At 39.6% G+C, this 20,342-nt stretch overlaps 1 protein-coding gene across 1 annotated transcript in view; it reads left to right on the top strand.

The window, feature by feature from the left end:
- The window catches only part of si:dkeyp-14d3.1 (transmembrane protein 132C), a 165,851-nt gene that overhangs the window by 135,701 nt on the left and 9,808 nt on the right, over window positions 1–20,342 (top strand). Inside the window, exons 5-6 of the mRNA XM_042488796.1 lie at window positions 6,491–6,634; window positions 14,363–14,585. Of these exons, the coding sequence (XP_042344730.1) occupies window positions 6,491–6,634; window positions 14,363–14,585 (367 nt within the window). The remainder of the gene's footprint in view (window positions 1–6,490; window positions 6,635–14,362; window positions 14,586–20,342) is intronic.

The following is a 20,342-nucleotide window of genomic DNA, read 5'->3' as shown; positions in this document are numbered from 1 at the left end:
TTCAGAGTAGATTGGGTGACTATTGGCATATTTCATGGCCCCTTTTAAACTGTTGCTCTAGAAATGACTAAAAGATAATACACAGAGTCCTATGACAAGTCTTTAATTGTGGTGGTAAAAGCACCAGATTTTGGCTTACAGGTTTTTCACCACCCTGACTTGTGCTTTTGGGTTTATCTGGTAAGCTTGTTGGCTTTAGGACAGCCACAACAACAGGGAACTGACAGAAAAGAGGCGTGCACAAGAAGCATATACACTGTGTTTACCACCCTCTCTTCTCTCTGCCGCACAATGAATAATGCAGGCCCAAAAAATCCCCAACTCAACACTGTGCTTGACCTGTTCATTTGTTGCCGTTGCCGGGATGGTGAGGTCAGACTGTGGATGTGTTAGTGCAGGCTAGAAGCAGAGGCTAATCGCTACAGCAGGACGGGAAGCAGCTTCGCTACTTCTCATGCTGCCCGTGTCACTCAGGCTGACACCATAAATCTCACTTATTTTCAGATCCAGCCGAGACACAGGCAGAAATTACGGCCCAGAGCACATTACCAGCCACAGCAGCGTGCTGAATGCTAACAGAGAGATCCTTGATAAAGCAGACAGGCAGTTCTCCCACAGATTATTGAACAAAATCTGTGAGACTTGAGGGGCAGATTGGCCAGCAAGAAAAGCACAAACACCGGCGTCAACAAATGAGAATCAAATGGACTACAAAGTATGCTGCATGCATCGAAACTTCTTTTAAAATATTAGCACATTGCACCTGTCCCTCATGTTCTTTCTACGAGCAAAGTGCTATGAAAATATCAATATTTTCCTGTTATCTTTTTTTCTTGTGCATACTTACTGCAGAGGAGGCACACAGAGGTGAAGGACAAAAAGAAGTCAAGAGAACTTGATTCACATAAATTGATTTCATTAGCTAATTTTCATTTCTCATTTTCGCCCCTGCTTCCTGTAGAAGCTTGTTTGAAAGGAATGTTTCACCCACAAAATAACCATTTATGTATTAGTTACTGAACACAGTTTATATTTATGAAGAAAGCTGCAGTGCTACCTTCTCTTCTCATTGGAAATGACTGAGAAAAAACAGTGCTCAGATAAAAAAAAAGATGTATTGAAACAGGCCCTAAAAAGTTAATTTGGCGGTCCTAAAGACAATGCCAGCTTTAAATTCATAGAGCATACCAGGCCAAAATATTAATTGACAATATACTTCACATATAGTAAGTGGCCATGGTGCAGTGTTAGTGAGATAATCCATTCAAACCATTGCACCTTTGAAAAAAAACTGCATGTTGCGTTATTTTCCGATAACATCTCAGTTTGTAATGGATTATTTGTCAATAAATCACTGTCACATTTATCTTGAAACAATAGTCAGTAATTATGAGCTATTGAGCTCATTACCAACAGACTCAGGTAATACTGCAACGTACATGATGTGCAAGATAGAAAATCGAAAACTATTTTTACTTTGCAACATGTCGGCATAATCTTTCTCCAATTCAGACTGTTTAATTGCCAGCCTCATTACCTCATCTGATTACTGTAAATTCAGTATAATCAATAATTATTGTAATCTTTCATCCTTTTTGTTCCTAACAACCTGTTCTCATTTCTAGTTAGTCAAATACCAACCCTTTGTAACACCCCTTAGCATCTAATAGCGATGCACAGGGCAACCTTTCGCATTTCTGTGTGACGCACAGCTAAAACACATTGGCTGCAGTTAGTTATATTTAAGCACAAAACTACTACCGACATGTTTTCGTTTAAAACTAAGTACGTTGTAATGTAATGTAACATGACATAAATGTATCACATGAATCACGTCAGTGCATGACATTTGACGACTAACACAACATTATGTTAAAACGTCTTTGACTTTTGGTCTAACTTTTGGTCTCCTGAGTGAAAGTCCAGTTTTGTTTGACCCATCTGACTCCCTACATGAACTTTCTCTCTCTTAATACTATGTCAGTTGCTTCCAGCGTCACATATTGCCACAGCTGGGTTTACAATGAAGTTAGCTGCTTAAATATTTAAAGGTTAAATGCTTTAAATACATTGAAGTTGGCTGAAAGCTTGGAACATCTCATTAAGATTCTAAAGGGCACCTTTTGTGTCAATATTGTACACTGGGGGCCGTGACAAAGCATCAGCATTTGACAGCCTGGGAAATAGAACGGGCCTTCCTGAAATAAATTAAGTCATTTGGTAACATTTTTGTATCCTGTATGCATACACTTACAAACACAAATTACTCCGTGTGGCACATTTGATATTAAAAAATTTAGGACCATAAAAACAAAGAAGATGCAGAAGTTAAAATGCATTTTGGTCAAATTCCTCTTAACCATGTACAGCATCTCATGTAAGAAACTCACTGGTCTCTGATTGTAATAAAAACTCTCATCAGGTCATTTTTCAGTTTCGCAGAACCAACTTTTATAGCGTCTTCTTTCAGACTACTGTAAAATGACTGAGTAACGCTGCTGATGTGCACCACTGGTCTCCATTTTGTGTTTAATTGCGCTGTCCATGTGTGAGTGTGTGGACCATTGATGCATCACCGTGGGATCCCGCTGTGGCTTATTACTGCCAGGCCCTGTTCGCTGCAGCTCTCAACCTGCTGGGTCATCTCCAGCTGCTGTAATCTAACATTAGCCTCCGCTTTCACCAGGTCCCAACCATTTACCCCATCATGTATTATAGATGACCCTCTGGAAATGGAGGAATCCCAGCAGACACAGAATTAATTTACAGCAACCCTTGATTTTAAGGGGAATTGAATCAAAGTCAGAGGCACAGGGAGAGGGGGGTTATATTGCTATATAACACTGTCACAGTCTATAAAATTGTAATGAAAAGCCATTTGAAGATTAAGTGTTTTTTTGTGATTCATCGGTATCTCTTGGCTCGACTAACAATCATTTCACTCCAAAGCTGACTGGTCTCAGTAATTGATGCTTACAAACGGCCAAGCTCCTTTCAACCAAACTTAATCCTCCTTTTCTCTTTTTTTTTGAATGACTCTGATTCACAAGCTCACAAATACAGGGGGAAGTCTTTAGAAAGCGAGTTAACAGGGCAGTGTACAAATGTTGTGTACTTGCCTGGTGACAATGGTATACACATGAATGTGGTGACAGGGAGTCGGGCACTGTGGATTGGTCCTGTCTGCGCTTGTCAGGTTCGACAATATTACTCTAAACAAATGTGACATTTTATTCAACAGGCGTCACTCAAGAGTAAGATTTCTCTGTTAAAAGAAAAAAAGGTAATACTCACTATGTCAGTAGAATAGCACTGAAATGTCTTCAAGCGTCAATGCATTGCCCAAAAAAAAGGTGTCTTGGGGTTCCTGCCCATGGAAATGTAAGAAATCAGCTTTCGTGTAAGAGTATCCCAATAACAGAATGAAAAGAGCTTATAATTATAGGTTTTTATCATTCTGTACGATTAACTAAAGAAAGTAACGTCAGTTCCCCTATAGCAAAAAGGCCATGATGATCGTATACTATTGAAAAGTAAATTTTGACCTCAGCGGCAGCTATTTACCGAGCCTCCCACGATTTCATAGCAATCTGTGTAATTGGAGAGCTCTTTGGGCTGAATAGACAGAAGAGACAACCCCTATGCATGTGTGACTTAGTGAGAAACAGTTACCTGAAACTCCTCTTAATTGGCCCCAATTATCTCCTGTGACAATCGTGGTGTGTGAGTGTGAGTGTGTGTGTGTATGTGTAATGAAAGGTTAGGATGTATGTTCAGAGTGATGAAGCTGTGCCACTGAACTTAAAGAACCAAGGCTGTCTAGACTGCTGAGGCACTTCTAATACAGCCCGGGGCCAAATTACATTTTACATAGAGCCTAGTTAAGGCTGATTGGACAAGTGCTAATTTACACAGGATGTTCCTGGCTGAATTGTGGCAGGTTAAGTCTCCCCATCAAATTTATACAATACATTAAATACACTGTATTATTCTGCCCTACAAAGCCATAAAATAGTAATATTTCATCAAAACTGAGATGAGATCTGACTTTTCTATGTCTGTTATATTACCATATGAATGTATTATAATTTTTGTGCAAAGAGTACTGTAGCAGTCTCAGCTTTTGAATCTAGTGAAAATAATGCGGTTGAGTGTGGTAAAACTACCTTTATATCAGATATTTAAAGGAGCTGTATGTACTCAGGGCATGGATATATAGCAGTAAACAACAATTTGCTATGTATAAATATAATGGAAATATGTCGTTCTGCACAAAGGATGAAGTAAGACTACCTCTGTGTGTGTGCTGTTACCCGAGCTCCTCTGTGGTTTGTTGTGGTGCCTGGTCTGGCCATATAGTGCAAGTGAGTCCCTTTTTGTTTATCTTACTGGCTAGCTTATCGCCAGCACCCTGAACTGCACTCACACACAGGTTACAGCTAAAATTGGGACACAGTATGTGTTTTTTGCAGTCTCGTAGCCATGGCTGTGCCAGGGGGTGCCCGTCTACCCAAAGACAGAGGTAGCTGGCACACCCAAAAATCAGATGAAAAATGCATTTTTAAATATAGCCACACTAAAATGTTTTGTTTCTGTGGATTGCTACAGCGGAGGTTAAACAAGAATTAAGCGCAAAAATTCTCTTTATCACAAAGCAAAGCAGGCTGGCTTTTAATCTCCTCAGTGATGTTTCAGTACTACGGACAGCGCACCTGTGTCCCACACACGCACCAGCAGCTACACATAACAAACAGCGCTGTCCATGGTTCTGAAACAACCGCTTTTAATAGTACACAGATACACAGATGGACAGCCAGTTACCTAGTAAAACATATATTTACAGATAATCCCTGTGAAACTTAGAGTGTAAATGATTAAAATAAGGGCATTTCATGGACAAGAAAAAATGAAAGAACACTGTGTTTGGGTGGAAAATGCATTTTCTCCATGACAATTATCCAAATGCTTTTTAAGGTATTATGAAGGTATGAAAAACTTTGGTTACAGTTTGCTGAAAAGACTGAAAATTTTATCTCATCTTCACTTTGTAGTATTGTCCTTCGATTATTTTTATTTGATTTTATTTTCTTGGAAATTCTTATTATATTGTTCCAACAGTTTATCTCAAGATTTTTCCTGGTAAATTGTGAAGTGGTAGTTGATGGAGTGCCTAGCACACTTCTAGGTAGATAGATGGGTAGGTTACAGAGGAGGAAGGTGGTATACTCTGCTATATATTTTTAATGCCTTTTTGGCTGATAAGTGGATAAACTGTAAATTACCAGAAAAATAGGTGGGTATACCTGCGTGTTCACCGCTGTTCCTGGTGCTAGTTTTGTTTTTGTTGTTTACTGATTTTTAAAAAATCTTTGTCAGAAAAGCCCCTTATTAATAAAATTTGTTTTATTTACGATGCTGGACCTATTAATTTTATCTTCAGTCCGCCCAGCCTCCCTGTCATCTGGAAGATGGATGCTCCAGCATTTGCTGGAACTGTAGAGTTTTCACATTGAGAAAAGAGGCCAAGCATACTGAAGGTAGAAAATGACATTAACTATGTATCCCAAACGAGGCAGAGTTTGAGACGTCTCCCGGCAGTACTCTTACTAGGCAATTACACGTGCACAAGAGGAGGGTAATCACAGCTACCACGGAGACTGCAGAGAGTGCCTTCAAATTGCTGTGAATCCAGTACTCCATGAATAAAAGCAGGATCAACCCTGGCAACAGAAACACTGTGACTTTGCATTACTGATGATGTGTCTGCGCAGAGAAGCAAATGAATCACAGAAAAATGCCCATGTAATAGTGCGTGAATAATTTCCGCACAGGAAATATAATTCTTTAAGCATTTCATTTATCTCCTGTCAATAATCGAGTAAAATCAAAATGCTATCTGGCGATCTGTAATTTTGGTGACTAGCCAACCACAATGTTATGCTAATTACTTTCATCAATTAGCTGGCTGAAGAGCATGGCGGTGAGGGGAATGTTTTATATTCATCCCGATAATTACATTCACAATAATTAGAACAACCCTTGAATAGTTATGGCTAATTTCATATTTAGAAATTCAGCTCAGAGATGCAACAATATCTATTCCAAAGTCAATGAATACAAAATGTTGGATACACTGTTAAAAAGTGTAGAAATTCTTTCCAGGGGACCAAGGTGCACAGTGGACCTGACACAATTGAATTTAATTGACAAATACATGTATTTTAGCCGCTGTAACACTTTCCTGGACAAAGTGCTCACCAGCTGCCATCAGTCATTAGCTGTCCGCCCAGCAGTGGCTCTGATTTCACAGTCATTCACCCCATAACCACTAATTGCGTGGTGATTGTGAAAAGCCTCTTTAGGTCATTTTCAATACTACTTGTTACTTGCACTTTTTCTCTTCTTTCTGATCTGATAATCACTGATTGTCTGTTATTTGGTGGATTAGAGATGTGCCAGGCTTGATCTCTCTTTCTGTTTCTGTGTGTAGGACTCTGAGATTTTAAACACCGCCGTGCTGACTGGGAAAACGGTGGCTGTCCCAGTAAAGGTGGTGACCATTGGAATAGACGCCTCTGTGACCGATGTCTCTGAAGCAGTCAAGTGTCGCTCTACAGACGAAGATGTGGTCAAGGTAAGTGAGATGAAACCAGAGCGAGAAATGAGCCTGTGTTTGTTTCCATTTACCTGTTCATAAGCACTTTGAAAAAAAATTACATTTAAAAAAGAGTGAGTAGCAAAAAAAACTTAAACTTGAGGTGAAGAAGTTGATGTACAATAAAAAGCAAATTTCAAAAAGTATAATGCAAGCAACTTTAAGCATCACTCATCCTTCCATGTTTCCATAATTTTGACAATACTCAAATATTCCCACAATGATGGATGAAAACATGTATTTGTTGATGTTTTTTATTTGCAGATTTTCTAGAAATGCAGTGAAAATTTGTATTACATTTGGATGTAAATTTCTCTAAAAACACTTTGCCATCGACTGACTTTAAAGGTTGTTCACATGCACTCTTTATATGTATACCTTTCGAAAATTAATGCACCACAATTTGCATATAACCCACATAATCATGAAACAGTAATGTGTATATTAACCACAAAATTGGAAATGCTGTGATCCAGTAACTAATGTACCAATGCGAGTAAAGAAGTAACAAGTGTAAAGAGTGAAACTCTGCCTAAGGAGGCAAACAAACTAACACACAAAACACAGGACTTTCCCCCCAGGAGAATGATGTTTGGGACAATGTGAAACACAGCTAACTCTGACTTATTTTAAGGGAACCTCATCACCATGTGTCTTTTCCTAAACCTAACTTTACTTGCCCAAACCTAACCATATCTTCGTAGGTATGTAACTTTATGTTTAGTATGTAACTTTCCATTAAGTGCATGAGGCGAAAACTCCCCTGGTTAGGGCACTGATTTTTTATATATCATTCGAGCCATTGTTTTTGCATTTCTGTAGATTTCAGACAAACCGTTCTGCATGCAAATGTTAATTTGATATGTCATTGATAAATATTATATTGATTTAATTTAATAATTTAATAATAATAATTTATTTCAAATCAAATAAATCTTATTTTGTGCAATTTATTTACCATAAGGCACTGTCCATCCTGGTTATTGAAGCAATGCAATTGCAATATAAAACCCGTGTGTTCAATGACTGACATTATGCAGGTAATGTGTTACAAACACAGCATTATGTGAGCACAATACTGTGAGTATTACAAACGTGAAAGATGAGAAGATTTTCTATGTTTAGCACATCTATATAAATCCTCCTGAACGGATAAACAAACAACATGAAAGTGTGTCTTTGATATGCAGTGACTGCTGACAAGTTGCTCAAGTTTTCCTTTATTTTTAGAGCCCCCTTCAAACCCGGGGCACAAGGCACCACAGAGTAAAAAGTCCCTTGCAGTGTTATACAGGTGAGCCCTGGAATCAGTGGCTTTGCTCTCCAAAAAAGAAAGAAGAAACTGCTCTCCCACAGAATCCCAATGACCTTTTTATAATCTATAGAAAGACTCAATGAAAAACCAGAGAGAGAAATCACATCTGTCTGCAGTCTGTTTCCAATTCTACGTGGCAGAGATGTTGCTCTGTATCTAGACACGGCCCCCTGCTGTGCCCAGGGTGCTTTCCAATTGTGTTTGAACCTGTCGAGATCAGACAGAGTGGCTGCATGCAGCAAATCAAACTCAAGCAATATACACTAAAGTGCAATGATGAAACTAAATCAAAACCTAAAATAGAGGAAGATATTTTGCCACATCAATATACTTTATCATGTCTGATGTGAGTTAGGGTTGGTTAAGTGAGTCCCAGCGGGAAATTAAATTGCAGTTAAAGAAGTTTGAAAGAGCTACAGCTTTGCCACTCAAGTCGCTAAGTCAGAGGATTCATCCTGCGTGTTCACTTCTTCTCTGCTCACTCAGGGAAGTTCTCTAATCATAGCCCCAGATCATGGATGTAAACATGACTAATTTATCTCATTTTGACCTGGGGAATTGGTGAGCAGCAAACGCAGAGTGACGTTAAACCTGAATAATGAATCACTGTGAACATCAAATGGTGCTCCTACTCACTTGTGGCCTCATAATTACAGTGGAATTGAAATAAATACCTTGGGTCACATACTTTTTTCTTTAAACCTCTCTGGAGATTTGTCTTGTTTAAAGAAATTTTGTCTGACATATATAGGCTGAAAAAAAGGCTCCATAATTTTGCACGCACATTTTTTTTCCGGACTTAGTTGTTTAGACAGTTGAGTTTCTGGACAGTGTACAGTAGCCTGGTTGACTGTATAGACTGTGTTGGCTGTGGGTGTATGTGGGTGGGTTACAGTGCAGTACAGGTTACATACAGAATGGCTCATCTACTAAACATGTATGTTTGTTAGTTGTGAACTCCACGTGATGTAGCTACATACAGAGAGGACATTTTTAAAGATTTAAAACAGCTATAACAAATATGATTTGTTATATTTTTATTAACAGTGGATTGCATGATTACTTGTTTGTAAAAGGGGTCATTTATTTAGATGAACCGGAGGGCAATTATCACCTACCTCTGTTTACTGTTTTCCTCCCCTCTCAGCATGTTTTTCAGCCAAATAGCTCTAAAATGTTATTGTCCGCTACCTGCCCAGCACCATACAGAGAGCAGAAAAAATTAGCAATCAGCTAAATAACTGAACTGAACATTTTTTAGAGCTAAAAAAAACAGATTTTTTTATAGATGAAAAGGAGATCACCAAGCATCTTCCAGTTGCATCGGTCGATTCTCTGTTGAGGACAGCAGACTTCCAAAGAAAGGGACTGAAGAACACTGATTGACCTGATAACCTGACTACCTTGAATGAGTCTTTATTAGTGCAAATACCAACACTTCAGAACTACCGTGTCGACATTAGACTTAAAATGGAGAAAATACAGTATATTGTTTACCAGGAACCAAAAACAGAGCTAAAAGAGAGAGAATATTGGACTTATATTTGCCAGGTGGCCAGAAATACGACTCAGAATGAATGATTTTGTTCCTGGATGTATGAATAGGCAACTGGCAACACACAGGCACACGCCAACACACGTGGGCGTGAGCACACACATGCATATGCTTATATTAATTTTTTTCCTCTAGAAGTCCAAACATGCTCTGGGTACTTCATGCTTCCATTTTCAGTTGAATTCACCTTTGACCACTTGCATTTTTGAAGAAAAAATGATCCTATTGCTCACAAAAAAAAAACAGATTGTCAACAGCACAAACATAATCCATAGTTCAGTTATGTATTAATGAATTTCCAGAGCAAATCCTCCATCTCCTTGTTAACCCTGAACTCTGCTTAGGCCTACTCAAGGTCACGCTATGAGTGGGCTCTTACAGCCGCTGCTTCCACTGAGCAAGGCTGTTGGAATATGTACAGATCTTCCCCTTGCACTGAAGTGAGGTCTGAAGCTTATGCAGAGGAGTCTGAGCGGCTTAATTGCTTCTGTCAAGCCAACTCTGTGTACAAGCCAGAGACGGGCTCACCCCACCTTCATGCTCCCTACTCCCATCGCTCATATCTGCCATGGATTGTATCTGTCTGGTGAGTTGTTAATTTCCTGGGCTAGATCCAGAGACAGCCTTAATGTCCTCTGTAAGTATTCTCCCGTTAGCTGCCTAATGCGTCTGATTAATGTGGCAGAGGATCCTCCTGGACGTTTATGATACTTTGTGAATCAGAATGACGGAGAGTGTGTAATTCGCAGAGACAGTCCCACCCTCAGTCTGCCACAACACACACCCTGCTGGGAGAGTGACTGAGGGGTTAAAGGGACTGCTGATTAATTTTAGGTGTCTATGTATGTTAAAATATTGATTTGGAGCTACGTGGGCCACCGACGCAGCACAGCGGTGTAAGCATGTCAGTGTAATGTATTGGGATGGCTGGGTGTCAGCTGCCATGTTTGCCATAATTGTTTCTGCTTAGATTGTCTGGGAATAGATCAAAGAAATGCCAGCAGGCAGTTCATTTGCCTGTCATGGGACGTACTGTAGCAGAAGTGTTTGTTAATAAATCCCACACTCATTTAAACGTTCTGTTCCTACTACAAATAACCTGACTTCCCTCAGCTTATTGTGAATGTGGCAGGACAAATAAGACGGATGTGATAAACGTATTTGTCAGCAACATCCATGTTATTGATCATCCATATTTCTGTTGGATTTGGTCAGTGAGCCTCACATGAAGTCCCGTCAGACTGCAAGCTAATGCTCGTGCAGACAGGTTGCAGAACTTGTGAGAGAAGGCGAAACGGGCTGTCAAAGGCACTTCAGTATCAGCCGACTGAGTGCAGTGAGAGAGAAAGCGCCGAACAATGAGGGGGCTGATAAGGAGCAGGGACTCCTCTGACATCTTTATCAGTTCAAACACACTCTCACACCGGGAGCCCTGACAGAGCCCAATCTGCTCCGTGACTGACTGTAGCCAGGGGAGTGACACCGCCCTTGTAGAAATGTTCAAAAGCTTCATTAAGCAACTCTGTCAGCCCCTGATACACTGCACTGTCGTGTGGCATTAGTGCACAAGTAAGGTACTACTATGTATGCTCTGTACTCTTTATTGGCTGTAGAGCAAATATCCACTGATCCTACGTGTGTCCACTTGAGGATGCAGGGCTTGTGCAGTCCTTAACAGAAGTTCTCTGATGGTTGGCTGTAGCCTTGAAGGATGCCCTGCAGCGCTCTTTTTTACCTTTCTAATGGGGATTTCTAGAGATTTTTTTTCTGGTGCTCAGGCCAGCATACATACATAGGTCCACTGCTTCTGTCAGCTTGCTTTTGGGTGGGAAACCTTTTTGTACCATTTAAAAATGATCACCTCAATTGAAAAAATGTTTACAGTAGATGTGAAACTAGAATGTATCTTTGCTCAGAATTAGGTACAAATACTGTTTAAGTTTTATTTAATTTAATGATGTGATAGCTTTCTCTGTGTTAGTGTTCTGCAGGATTTGTGGATTTCTGGTCCCAAGTGATGTATGTATGGTTTTACCTGTAATATGACTGGTGTAATATCATTATTTGCATTATTTGAGTTAGTATCTCGAAATAATTAGTATATTGAAGCAACAACTTGCCATCAAAATCCTGACAAGCTTTCTCAAAATTAGTTAGTATCGCTAAATAATGACTTAATATGCTGAAAAAATGAGTTTGAATCTCGAGAATCTTGAAATAATGTGTGAGTATCTCAATTAAGGTGAGTTAATATGTTGCAATGATGAGCTAATGTCGCTGTAATGAGTTCTTGGAAATAAATTCCCTTTAAATAATGACAACCCTTCCTCAAAATAAAAAAATAATATCCTGAAACAATGACTTGGTATCTGTAAATAATGATAAACTTCTAAAATAAAATAATAAATAAGTTTCTTGAAAAAAATGAGTTAGTGTCTCCAAATAAAGAGTTGGTATCTTGAAATAATAAAATCATATCTCAAAATAATGACTTAGTATCTTAAAATAATGACAAACTTCTTCAAAATAATGACTTAGTATCTTAAAATAATGACAAACTTCTTCAAAATAATGAGTTAGTATATTGAAATAAGTTTGCATGTTAAAATATAAGTATCTCAAAAATTACTTAGTCCTACTTTTCTCAAAATAATGTCTTAATATCTCAAAATAGTTTCGGAAAATGATATGTTCGTATTGATTCTCATTATTTTGATGTAAGTAAGTCATTATTTAGAGACGTTTTCTCATTTTAATGGTCTACAAGATCTTGTGGTAGAAAATGGCATTCGTAAACTTCACCAGCCACCGGGGCAGTGTAGCTAGGAGGCCCACGTTGTTAGCTGTTAAGTCCTATGTTTAATTTGAGACTTTGTTTGTGACTCTTTATATTGCCCTTTGTGATCAAATCACTGGGTTATACGAAGTATAACGTCAAGAGTTTTAACTGTCTGATCGTTTGCCATTATCACAGCCAGAGAGCCGTGAAAGAAAAGCAGCAAACCTTTTTTTTAAAATGTGGGACTGACACACAGCACAAAGTGAGTCAGAGCTGACTGTGACACAGCAGGTGTTGAGATAAGATAAGATGTCCAAAAAGTAGCATCTAGTGGAAATCAGTGTTTACATTAGCCGGCTCTAAATACCTTGTACTTTCTGAGTTAGGTAATTACCTAGCTTTTTAACTCCTAATATTGATTGCAATACAAAGTTAACAGCAAGATCATCCAAATTTTTAATGCTATAAAGAGACAGATGTCCTAAATCACTAATGGCACATAACCAACTCTGTGTGGGCTTGTTGAAAAAGTTTTTCTCTTTCAACACTGGCCCTCAGATGTCAGTCAACCACTGGGAAAACAAAAGGAAAGAACAGAAAAATTCGCCCACCAAGAGACTGTAGATACCGTTTCTACAAATATGTCCAAAAAGAGGTTTAGTCCTCTTTTGAAAAATGTGCACAAAGCAGCCAATCATCATGGTATATATATATTTCCTGACACAAAAGTGAAAAGATTTTAAGTTACAGAATGACTAGAAAATTGAGAAAAAACGGCGCTTTCTGAAATGATAGTCGACACCTTGATTTGTGGAAGAACTGCTGAAAGAACCTTATGTTATGCTTAAATTGAGCGATAGAGAGAGTGAATGAGCTCCTTCAGGATATAATGTTTCCTGTGCATTCCCGCCACACAGTGGTTTTCTGAGAATGCAACTATTCTGATACACAGAGCACAGAACAAAGTGTAAAATCAGTGCAGCAAATCTCCAAATATCTTCTTTTATTTATACCAACCAGCCAAATGCAGTTTCCACAGTAACTCCTCTGCTGGCTTCACTCGAGAGGTGATGTGAAGTGGAGGGAGCTCACACAAAGCTATGGAATCTGTCACACACAAAGTTTTCTTCCCGGTCACAGCGGATACCCTGCTGCGGCTTCATGATTAATGGCTATTTATGGTTTTATCTCGCTGTGGAGAAATAACTTGGAAGTAGAAAAAAAAAAGATATTTCCCCAGACCATCTAACTCCATCTGGTTCCAGTTATGGTAGTCTGCTATATGATGGGATCAATAGGATTGACAAAGTGCCCAGAAAAAAAAGCAAGGTATCTCTTTTTAAGACATAAAGATAAATAACCTTATGTGTGCGTGTGTGTGCTGGAGATCCATCCTGAGATCCTCTTTGCCTCTTGTGTTTTTGCGTATGTTGAGTGTTTGTTGTGCATGCATGGCCATATCATAAGGCTTTTAAGAGACAGAGAAAGAGGGGATTCTGAGCGTTAATCAAACGCTGGTATGAGTAAAGAGAGAAGCTTTAGGGGGGGCGGCAGTTTCAGAGAGTCTGAGCCAAAGCAACAAGGAGTTGTGCCTTTCCGATAGCACAAATTTGGCTCGCTCATTCCTTTTGTAAAGCAATTTATGAAACAGATGGCTTTGAGTTTGGTCATTTTATCAAGAGACAACTGCTCTCCTCTTACTACTTTCCATCTGTTGGTTTCTTCTTTTAGCTGTAGGCACAACTATAATAGAAGAGCAGACCACGACCTGTTTTCCCTCAGGTTCAAAGACGTCCTCCATGCCTCCCTCCCTCTTTTCCCGAGTGTGGAGCACATACAGGACCTTTCATCTTGTTCAAAGTAGTTACAGGAATACTGTATCAGTGGGGAGCTCAGGAGTGTAAACCTTATAATCAACTCGGAGAGCCCGGGCCACAGTTTATATACCGTATAGTATATTGCAAAGTGTAGTTCACTGTGTAGTCATCTGGTGCAACTGTCAGAAGAGCTTCAATTTAAATGTCGTCTCCCTTAATCCTCTCCTCTTCTCTCACACAGGTGTCAGACAGGTGCGACTATGTTTTCGTGAATGGCAAGGAGATGAAGGGCAAGGTGAAGATGATGGTGAACTTCACCTACGGATATCTGAGCGCTCAGCTGGAGCTCAACGTGTGGATCCCTCGACTCCCCCTCCAGATTGAGGTGTCAGATACGGAGCTGAGTCAGATCAAAGGGTGGAGGGTGCCCATCATGGCCACCAGTCAGAGGTACAGTGCTGTCAATTTGTGCTCTCTTATTTAACAACGGTTTTATCTACGGTAAGGTTCAACCATAGACTGTTTACTAGCAAAGATGGACAAAAATGAAGCCAAAATGTCTCGGATACAGCCGTTGCCATTTTATACTGGTGATGTCATTTGGAGCCAGACTCTGTGCCTTAGCAATGTCCACAATGTGGAGTTTCTGCCAATACATCCATTCGACCAATTGTGAGCAGAGACATTGATCACAACCACATCAATTGGCACACACACAGCTGTCAATCATGATGTCAAACCACCTTTTTATAGCATCGTATAACTCATTAAAATAACTACTTTAAACCAAACTTACTGAGAAAGGAACACTTGAACAAACATTAGGGTGATAAAAAAATACCTAGAATGATGTACATTTTCTTTAGGAAAAATGCATTTGGTGTATGCTAACATTGAGAAGGTGGGGTTTATTGTCATAATGTTTTAACTTCAATTTTCGGGAACTGTCATGTCGTCCATCTTCATATACAATCCCTAGATTCAACCTCAATGTTGTTTTGGTTTTGGGTATTTCTGTTCACAGGTGGATAAGAAATGTACTTCCCTGAAGTATATTTTTTCTGGTTCCTATACAAATTGTTTCATTTATCAAATAACAACAAAGACTTAATGTCATGAAAGACAGCCTTTTTATCCCCCTTGCTCTCAACTTTAAAGCAAACAGCCCAATAAATTCAGTATGTGTATTAATCATATTTCACTAAATTAATTTATAGTTGGACTTGGCCCAAATCCTCCCCAAATGCCACTAAATAAACTGCTTACTTGCACTTTGGCTCATGAATTTTACCTGCTGACGTTATCTTGTGAGTGCCCGTTTGCATGTGCAACTCTCAACAGAGAGGACAAAGAAGCAAGATGACTCACCCCTTAGCTACTTCCTTCATCAGCCAGAAAAAAAACTTATGTTTAATTCTTTTTTATGGCTTGCCCAATTGGGAAATTGGTTTGCTAGATTTACAAGCCCAACCTGGCATTTTACTTGCCCTCAGGCAGTAAGGCAACCCTTGTTGTTTAGCTTTGCTACAGTAACAGAGCTCTTCCCCTTTAAAAGACTCACTGATGAAGTATCTTGTAGCTTATTCCCTATTTCTCAAGATGAGATTAAATCAGAGAAATAAAAATAATTGGAAGGTATTTGCTTGGCTAGCTGGATAGACTATAAGTTGGCTCAATCTTTACTTAACGTTTATTCAGGGTTTTTTTTTTCTTTTTGCATAACAAGGCAACATTCTGCCAAGCGCTTATTTTCTCACTCCAGTATTTTGTGTCATCTGTTGTGCAATGTGTATTTCAGGCACAATTTCCAATTATCCAATGAAACAGCATTGGGGTCATGCCGCAGAAGTTAATTTGAGTGGAACCAAGCTTGATTTATTTTCTCATTCTCTGACAATAGTGTTTCTAGACTTTGCTGTTGGTATCACAGAGACCCTCCAGATCAGAGCCCTTTGTCCACTTTTGCCGCAGCACCAGCTTCATTTAACGAATAGCCTTTCTTCCCGGTGATGTATTCGATTTCAATCATGGCAGCCTCAGATAAGATAATGATGAAATGTTTGACTGAACACCACTCCACCTGTCTCCTCCTGACTTCAGTCCTGCTGACAGTTCTTGGCTGATAACAAAATAGCTGACCTGTGCAATACGCCTTGTCATTACGACCAGTTAAAGGTGGCCTGCCATTTTGCCTTTTAGTCGTCAGTAGAACAGAACATTATTAGAGCTGCCTGGAGGTCAGACTTCTCCCCGTGGGCCTCATCACCAGCACCACCTCTGCCAACACCGCTGTGCAGTGCTTCTCAGCAACTGTTGAAATCCATCAATTGATGGAGCAGCTATCAGCCTACCTGCAGTAATTACTCCTGGAATAGCGTCGAGGTTGGACTTGGGCTTGGAGTCATCCCACGCACTAGTGTGGCTACTCTAATTATCCCTGCACCCCTCTTATTTTGAGTGACAGAGGTACAGCATTCGACTAATGCCATGGCTTGTCGAGGATGTTGCTTTCCCAGCCGTGTGCTGGTACGCCTTTATCAGCAGGGACAGGCCGAGTCGTGTTGTCATTGTTGACGCCGGCGCCACAGCTGATGGGCAGCAGAGAGCTTTGTTTCTCCCTGTCTTCCACTCGTCTTTGTTTATCAGGGGATAACAGGCGTGACCTTGCAAAGTGTGCCTGTTGGTAAGACTGGGCATCAGTCCACCGTCCTTAAGCCCAGAAGGAACTGAGCCACTGTGCGACAGTGGTGGGACCTTCCTCTATCAGCCAGGCTGGCACGTAGGGGCCACGTTGATGGGAGAGAGAGAAATGAGACATAAAGAGACATCAGACCTGTAAGTTGGATAGTTGCAAAAGTACTCTTCACACAGTTTTTGACTGGCACTGCCTGTATGACTCACCTCTTCCCTCCCTAAACCCTGTCAGAACAGGGACAAGATAAGCCTTCGCAGACAGCAAACCTAAGTGTAGGCGTAGCACTCAGGCAAGCACCACTCCTTTAACACGTCTTTCAAGATATGCATATATCGAGATTCCTTTCCCTCCTTGTTTTATAGCGTCTTTAAAAAAAATCTCTTGCGGTTAACTCTCCAATCTGAGCACCCTCTTTTTACTGTAAAACAAACTTGTGCTTGAATTCCTTACGAGATCCAAACAATAAAAAAAATTTTAAAAAACAATCAAGCACTGTCAAACAGAGCTGCATATAGAAGCAGCACTGCCTATTTCCGTCCAAATGACCTTCGTCATGTTATTTTAGCAGAAAATAAAATGCAACAAAATGCCAAAACAAATACAGGCACATGATTCACAGGGCACAACAAAAATAAACATGACACACACACACACACACACATTAATATGCAGCATCTCCTCTGAAGTCAGAAGTGGCCTTGAAAGTGAATGAAGCGGAAAGAAAAATTGCTTTGTGAAGCAGGTTGTTCTCGGCGCTGAGTGTGATTTGTTTATTAGATTAACCTTAGATTAGATTCTGCGATGGCTGCACAAGCGCTGGCATATCAGATTTATACCGCAGCTAAAATGGTCGGACTTCACTATCAGCTTGTTTACTCCTGAATCCATTACATCTGACTAACACCTGCATGTATAAATGTCCTTATGAATATACTGTTCAAACGCTGATTCAGTCAATATGTCAGCACACACTCCTGTAACATCGGTGCCATTTGTCAAGTCATTGGCCGTGAATGTCAAATAACAAATTGTGTTTACGCTCAAAACACTCACAATACGATTCAAAAGGATTTAAGCAAAGCAGTCAGTGGTGAGAAACTTTCAATTACTGCTGCTGGAATAATTGGAAGATGGTGACTGGAATCATTGGCAGATGGTTTTCTCCTCTGCATATAATATGTAAATGAGTTGAGAGACAGTAGAGAATAGGAATTTGTGAAAGGAGAACAGAAACTTAAAAGATGGATGCAAAATGAATGTTTGATCACAAAAAGCATGAATCACAAACCTTGTTAGTCAGATGGAATGAGAAATGTATCTGAGGAAATGCCACGTTTTATGCAGACGGTGGTTCTTTTGTTTATATGTGAATTTGAAGGTTGGCCTTTAATTAGTCATTGTGGGCAAAAGTAACCCAGTGAAGGAAACTCGATGCATTTGATGAAAGTAAAATTATTGACCAGAAGGACTCAAATAATAATCCTCGCCTGGGAGTTTGATGCAGTGTTTCACTTCTGTGTGTAAAATGGCATAAACATCACAAGTGGAGGAGTTAGCATTCATGAATATGCATTAAATGTGTCATGTAGTGCCCGCTTAGGCACAACTGATCTGCTTTTTTAATCTAGTGTGACAAGCATTTATAAAATAGTGGCAAAAATTAAACTTTTAAAATACAACTTGGAGACATGTTGGCACTGTTATACAAAGGGCAGACTGCAGATTTACAAACAGATCAGCAGACATCCATCCAAGTCTGGTATATTGATAAGACTTAGGCTAAGAAAACTAGACTGATATCCATTCATTTCCACGTCTTGTAGTCTGTTCGCAAAACTACAATGAATCCGACCATGTCCTTATTCATAAATTCTTTCCTGACCAGTCTGGACCACATGTATATCAGATATTCCAGCATGTTCCCAGAGCGGCTCGGCCATGCAATCATTAATTGACCAGAAAACGTATTTTCTCGATTAACTTCTTTCTCAGTGATAAGATTCTACATGGTCACACTCTTTTGTGCAAAGGTTTTTGGTTGTTTTATATCCTAGATTCCTGTTTTTATCAATCTCAGAACCCATCTGCTTTTGGTCTGACAACGATAAGCCTCTGGGCTAAGTTAAATATTTTGGGAGATTCAATGTAGCTGGTGGATATCTGCCAAAACTGTCTCTTCCATGTGTTTGTCATTACGGATAATCTCTATAAACGGATATCGGCATATGATTGCAGACAAATTTTTTTTAAAAAAAGAAAAAAAGTCACACGATGGCAGGTTTTGAGACTGCATTTTTGCCAAAGTGTTCTGCCGCTCCACACAAACCTGTTTATCTGCCGCTCACACATGAGTTGTTAATAAACCAAATCACTGTGGCACTAAATCCTCTGGGTAGACAACTGGCAATTGTTTTGAGTTGCAGAGATATGTGAATTTGACAAACTGTCTTTTTTTTTGCTGTAACTGTAAAGAATTGTGGTCCCAACCCTATCTGACATTTCATGTACTGTGTTGCTTTGCTAGCATCTTTGATTAACCAAATCTACCAGCTAAGCAATGTACTGCTGTGGATGAGGGCCACAGCAAAAAGTATTACAGCAACCTAAAAAGAAAAAAAAAATCTAAATCAGTTTAAGTGTATGCTATATTTGAAATATTTTCCCTGCATTGCCTTACAAGGCAGCGGTAAACAAGCAACTCTCATGTTTTAAAATGACTGTTATGGAATCTGATGGCTTTGAGTTAACAGCTTCAGTTCCTCATTGGAGAAGTCTCCTTGATGGCAAGGTTAAGTTGTGAAAATATTAAACATAGTTTACACTTACACTCAGTGCCATTTCATTTGTGTCCGTGACGCAGGGTTTTTCTTCCTATCGTATCGTGTCATGTCGTGTCGTGTCGTATCGCATCGTATCGTGTCATGTCGTATCGTGTCGTGTCGTGTCGTATCGTGTCATGTCGTATCGTGTCGTGTCGTGTCGTGTCGTGTCGTGTCGTGTCGTGTCGTGTCGTATTGTATAGTATCATTTTGCATCATGACATGTCGTGTCGTTTCGTGTCGTGTTGTGTTTGATCAGATCAGATTTCATCTTAGTATCCTATCAACAAGCATTGTAATTGGTCAATACTTTTTGGACAACAAACGGAAACTGAAAGCTTCAGATACCAGTATCTTGCGCAGATTCTGCATACATATGCTACAATTTGTTTATAGAGATTTTTTTTCCTTCTTTTTGTGTGCTCTTTTTACTGGTTTGAATTTGGCTGGATGTAGTTAGAAAAGGGTGATGTAAAACCTTGCCAATCAGGCAAAATCTGAATCTAAATTTGGTGAGTGGGTTGTTTGGTCTGTGTCAGTCAAATCCAATCAAACAACACTCACACAGTCCCGATGAGGCAGACTATCTGTTTTTGAGTGTTAGACTCTTGTTTTATTTTCACTTGGATTGTTGCTCATTTGGTGATGAATATGTTGATATAATATTCAGGAGCTTTAAAGTTACAAGACACAACAATAGAGAGAAA

Source organism: Plectropomus leopardus, chromosome 6, assembly GCF_008729295.1.
Source record: "Plectropomus leopardus isolate mb chromosome 6, YSFRI_Pleo_2.0, whole genome shotgun sequence".
Lineage (NCBI taxonomy): Eukaryota > Metazoa > Chordata > Actinopteri > Perciformes > Serranidae > Plectropomus > Plectropomus leopardus.
This window is presented reverse-complemented; position numbering and strand designations above follow the sequence as displayed.